Source organism: Rutilus rutilus (assembly GCF_951802725.1).
Source record: "Rutilus rutilus genome assembly, chromosome: 13".
In the NCBI taxonomy this organism is placed as follows: Eukaryota; Metazoa; Chordata; class Actinopteri; order Cypriniformes; family Leuciscidae; genus Rutilus; species Rutilus rutilus.
This window is the reverse complement of record NC_140218.1, coordinates 21,732,594-21,738,593: the sequence shown is the minus strand read 5'-3', so window position 1 is coordinate 21,738,593 and position 6,000 is coordinate 21,732,594. Positions and strand designations below refer to the sequence as shown.

The 6,000-nt window shown below is 36.6% G+C and overlaps 1 protein-coding gene across 5 annotated transcripts in view; it reads left to right on the top strand.

The window, feature by feature from the left end:
* The first annotated feature begins 373 nt into the window (after positions 1–373).
* Positions 374–6,000, top strand: part of rap1gapa (RAP1 GTPase activating protein a) — a 75,941-nt gene continuing 70,314 nt past the window's right edge. For all 5 annotated transcript variants that reach the window (XM_084428054.1, XM_084428052.1, XM_084428053.1 and 2 more), the window contains exon 1: positions 374–515. In XM_084428054.1, the coding sequence (XP_084284180.1) occupies positions 472–515 (44 nt within the window). In that variant the 5' untranslated portion in view covers positions 374–471. The remainder of the gene's footprint in view (positions 516–6,000) is intronic.

Here is a 6,000-nt window from a genome sequence, read left to right as displayed (position 1 = left end):
CTGCTCCACACAGAGATATGATCTCAACATCATCATATATTTTAAATAAATATAAAATATAAATATGCATTTTTAAGCTGTTTACCTAATTCATGTCTAAAATGTAGTTACATATTACAGTATATAATGATCTATCAATCATGACATTATGAAGACATTAGTTGCTGCTCCATTTCTGTCTGTTTACAATAGCAGTAAAGGAAGATATGAATGAGAAGTGGGGACCGGTTACCGGGGCGACTGAACGTGGACAGAGCCAGCCTCTCAGTCCCTTATTTGCCAAGGAGGCGTGAGAGAGAGGGAGCCAGGGGAGTGGAAAGGAAGGACAGCGTGCTGCATGTGTACAGTTACACACGAAAACACACACACAGTCACAGACTACTCAGTCAGTCCAGGGAGACAGAGGCAGTGCTGGTGTCTCTGTAGAGTTCTGTCTCTCTGTTTTGCACTCAGCTGTATCCATTAGCCAAGATGCCGCAGAGAAAGAGGAGTTTCACTTTTGGAGCGTACGGCGGGTAAGAGCAAACGCTGTTTACCAAAACATTTCACATTCACTTTTCTCTTCTTACTCTGTGATGTGAAGGGTGATTATAAAGAATCTGTCAGGATATCAGCCACTGATGTTATAGTCTCAGTAGGGAGATATGATAACGGCATGTTTGAATGCTAATGCATTATAAAAGCAGTAGCACAGTGTAATCGCAAAAAGCAGATTTGGTTTCATCACTGGTATATATTTGAATGACTGGACTGCTCTCTCAGTGTGCAATGCATTACGTCGGCTCTGGTGAACTGCTCTCCTGCAAGTAAACCATGTTATTAAAGGCCATTATAACAGAGAGTGTAATTGAGTTTGGATTGAATTAGACACTGCGGTTGACTGAAACAGACATGCATCCATGCAGAAACCTTGTGTCTGCGAAGCAACCAGGGAGGTTAACGTAATCACAAGCTGTTTGCCCTATCAATCCGGCCTTGAGAATTCAATTAAACCCTCATTAAGTGATCTGTTGATTCAGTAGAGAGGAATTCAAACCTGAGTTTCTGTTCGACTGAATACCCACAGACTCCAGTGAGATTCCTCTGCCTGTTAAAGGATCCTGTCTGCTCAACAGGTGCAAGGCTGCCATATTTCAGCTCTGTGTTGTCAAGGACAAGTGTTATCTGTGCCTGCATAGCTGATCTGATCAGACCTGTCCCACCAGGACTGTCCTTAAATAGATGCATGCATTTCCAGTCAAAGGTTTAGACACATTTGACTGAATTTATTTGTCATGGTCGGTTGATCTATAAAGGTGTATGCTTAAATGCTTGAAATGAATTTCTTTACAAAACACAAATCTTTATATGTACTCATATATAACACTTTAATTCATGTAAGAGTAATACAATTTATTTATAAAATATCATTCAATGTCAAATGTAAAATAATAAGTTAATCTCTTTTCGCATTTAAAATTAAATTGACATTTAAAATAAATTAAATGCAACTAAATAATATTAACTTTTTATTGTATGCATTTTAAAACAATAATAAAAAAGTTCAGTAACTTTTTATTTTACAGTGTCCTTGTTACATACGTTACTTGTACTTACCATAGTAATAATTACATGCAACTCACCCTCAACCAAATCCTAATCCTATACCCTATAGTAAGTACATGTAGTTGCTTAATATTACTCAGTACTTAAATATATAATTACACTGTAACAATGACACCTTAAAATAAAGTGTAACCAAAAGTTCAACTGGTGGTGTATACAGCACTTTAAAGGGCAGCTTGTACTTTTAAGTGTTTGCTTCTCTGACTTTGTTGATGGACGGGAATTATCCGTATTGATCCTTTTTCTCATTTTGCTCAGTAAATTGTCTTTGGCTGTGTTTTGACATTTTCTTGGTTCTGAAGATTGCGAAATCTAAAAGACATCATTGAAAATTGCAATGGGTGTAGATAACAAGTTACCAGATTTGCTTGCAGGTGATTGGTGTTTACATGGCCTCATGAACATGCACCTCTTCACAGAACCTAGACAAACGCTGAATAACTCATGTGATGTGATGTGTTATGTGATGTAGCTTCCTCACAAGACATAAAGAGTTACAGAACTGATTCCACTAGCCTTTGTTAGAATGAGGATATATTATGCAGGTTCAGGATGCGGATCTGCATGTGGAGGGTCCCTTTAGGTGACCTCAGAATGAGAGATGGAATCATTTTCTAAATTAAGTCTGGTGATGCTATGCTAGCCCATCTCTCTGGCCTCATTGACTCTTAAAGGAGTCTAATGAAATAAACAGTAGACTCAGACTTTGTCCCAGATCATGAAATGCTTTTTGTTTTTGTCTTTCTCTCTCCCTCACTTTGGCACCTGGGTTGAGTCATAGGACTTGACTCCAGAGCTCTGAAAAAAGACTCGAAGTGGACCTTGTTTAGAAACAGCCATCTGGAAAAGCTACTTGTTTTGCAACCAGTGGTGCCGATCGCTGGTTCTTGGAGGTCAGCAGATTCTTTATGCCCAATTTCAGTGTTCCAGTGGGGCAAAGAATGGGGCAGGAAGTGAACCGAAACGAAGTAGCTAGGAAAGACGAACGACTTGAGTAGAAAAATGGCCCTTTATTCATGTCATTTTCCTTTGATTCTGCCATGTTGGGTTGTACATTGTTTTCCATTACCACAAATATAATGCTGATTTTAGTTAAATGACAAAGATTAAAGGTGCTTGTCAGCATTAGTTTTTCTAATGGCATTTTGAAGAGGCAGCTGAACCGTTTTCATGAGGTTTTTGTTTTGCATTACAAAGACCACGTGTGCACCTCTCAATGGTCTGTGGCCACTCATCCACCTCTAAAACCAACACTAACCCCTCTGTCCTTCGTCTGATCTTCATCTGAATTTACATTCGAAGACGTGACTGAAGATGGCTGGATTAATTTTAGTGTTATTTGAGGAGACAAAGACTGTTGATTAGTTCTGAAGGGCAGCTGTTAGACGCTTCCTGTACATCACATAGATGGCTGTAATGACACATAACTCATTTTCAGCAGGGGAAGTTATTAAGAATGAATTGCACCTGTTAATAGCATTGTTTTTTTTACCATACACTGTCTTGCTTTAGTGCCCAATTTTCTAAAGTGAATTTACCATCATATTGTCATCATTTGATGAATTAGTACTAGAATTGGTCGATAAACAATATACACAAACTTCCATTGTGTGTGTGTGTGGTGTTGTTTTTTGTGTGAATTTGGTACAATCTATAATATGGATGTTTTTAATTTATTCGATATTAATTGTGTATGCTAATTAGCTTTATTTTTACACTTAGATAATCTTTGCTGTCATCTAACTCTCAGTTAAAGTTCATCTTTAAAAATGCTAATAATTTAATAACACTGGTAAATATAATCTTATCTCAAATCTCAAATGAATATCGATTTTTCATACTGTATGTTAATTTTGTGATGTCTAAATTCAAATATATCATTTAAAATGGTTGATTTTTTATTTTAATTTAAACTACTGTTTAAACAGTCAATAATTATTTTAACTTTTTTACATAAATTAAGAATTATATTTCGCAAGGATGCATTAAATTGATCAAACATTTTCTGAAGGATCATGTGACACTGAAAACTTGTAGTGATGGCTGCAGAAAATTCCGCTTTGCATTACAGAAATAAATTACATTTTAAAATATATTCAAAAAAACGGTTATTTTATATTTTAATATTTCACAATATTACTGTTTTACTGTGTTTTTGATCATATAAATCAAGCCTTGGTGGGCATAAGAGAATTCTTTCAAAGACATAAAAAAAATCTTACCAACCCTAAACTTTTGAACGGTAGTGTTTGACAAAAAGGTATAGATATCAGCCGTTTATTGGTTATCTGCCATAATGTGAAAATAATTGTATTTTATATAAATATATAAAATAATTATAAATATAATGCTGCTTTCTTAGGGGCAGTTTACATTACACGGTTTTCAACTCAAAACAGATACGTTTTTTATGGGTTTTGGTCGTTAATTTACACGAAAATGCAAACTTTTGAAAATGAGTTTCAAAGTATTTTAAACCAATGCTATTATTGTCTCCATGTAAACTTAACAACGGGAATTTGTGAAACCGTGACGTCTTGGTATTACGTGTTCAGTATATAGGCGCACATTTTTTCTTTACAAAGTGACATTGGTTACTACTGACCTGGCATGCGCAATACTGTATCTTTTGTAGTTTTCGCGGATCCATGTGAACAGGGATCTTTTTGACGTTGTTGTCTGTTGTCTAAAATGCGAAGGAAACGTACCCTCAATCAGTACTGAGCGTAATTTACATTTGTTTAGTGATTTCACCCCTAAGACCCTAGGTGAAATTTTCAAATGTCCCGGCTCTGACTGTCACACGTTTGATGCATTCCAACCCTCTGTGTGTCACATGACAGGTGCTGCTGCTGTCTTGATGAGTCTCTGCACCTGTGCTGTTGTGTAACACACAAATGTGGACATCACGGCTAGGCGACACACTTTGCTGAAACCTGAAGAACTGCGAGACAGTCTGCATGTGTTAAGCCACCCGTATGCATTAATCTGGCTGTCACATTGTAGACTCGCGGCTGGTACCGATGCGTGTGTCTTCAGCGTCTCAGTACAGTACATCCACTGTACTGTTACTCTTTACTGTCTTCCAATGGCTACTTTCAGATGTTGTATGTTGACTTCTTACACTGGATATCGAGTCCTGCTTTGATTTTCATATTACGTATATCATTCGAACAAGATTCATTATTTAACAAGAGCACTGACACTCAAAGCACTTGGTCTTTTTTTTGCTGGGGTATCTTTCCTCTGTGTTCCAGAGTTATGAAAAATTGATGGGCGTTTATGTAACATTCTTGTTATGGTGCACAGTGTATTGGCATTGACTAGAGGGCTGTTCTCTCAGTCAACTTGATCCTGTTCCCCAGACAGCAGGTGTAACCCCTTCCTCCTTAAACACTCACATTCTGAGACATTATATAGTGTCTGTCAACACTGACAAACTGTTTCCCCACAAGACACTTGCAACATTTCTTAAAACAATCCAGAATGTGGAGTTTGAAAAGAAGAAAATGTAATATCTCAAGAATGTCTTCTGTTTACTATATTGAGAGCGTTATACTCTACCCAGAGGTCGCGTTAGACTTTCGCATTGTCCGTCATTTTGACGGACAGGGTCGTAAAAATTTCGGTCATAATCTATTATTGGCCTACACGTCATTTTTAATTTTCATATTTCAATTAGGCCTATATGAAAATTAGACATTTAATAGCTTATGTTTTCGTTCACATTCACGCACTTACAGGACAAGCGTATGCATTTATTTATTTATGAAGGAAAAGTTGAACACTTTTCAGTTTTCATCATGCAACTGCAATAAATCGCAATAAGCTTTGTTACTTTTCATATGAAACAAAATCTCCGCTTTCAAATTCTATTATTTTAATTACAAAATTCAAACAATAAATACTGTTTAATGTGGCCAAAGTGTGGCAGTGCTAAGCCCACATGAACCGATCATCTCTTCCTCTTTACTGCGTTACAGCACAAAATAAACAAGCATAAATATCTCGGGATATTTTGAAAGATACAGTACAACTTACTGAAATCCGTATCATGTCTCATGTAATCCCTTAATCAGAAAAATTACGGAAAATTTTCGGTTACCGCAACCTCTGACTCTACCCTTCAGAAGTTTAGGGTCAGTATGACATTTTTTAGACTTCCACATATTGAAAAGTCCAGTATGATTGTGTATTATCTATGTTGTTCATGATGTGCTTACAATTAAAAAGCAATCCATCCAATGAACCTGCATAACATTCGTTTATTCACGAAGCGCAACATTCGGGAGGAAGAAAACAGGCATGCATTAAACTGATCAAAGGTGGCAGTAAAGACATTTTTACTGTGTTTACATTTTAAGTGCTGTTTTTAACTTTCTATTCATCAAAGAT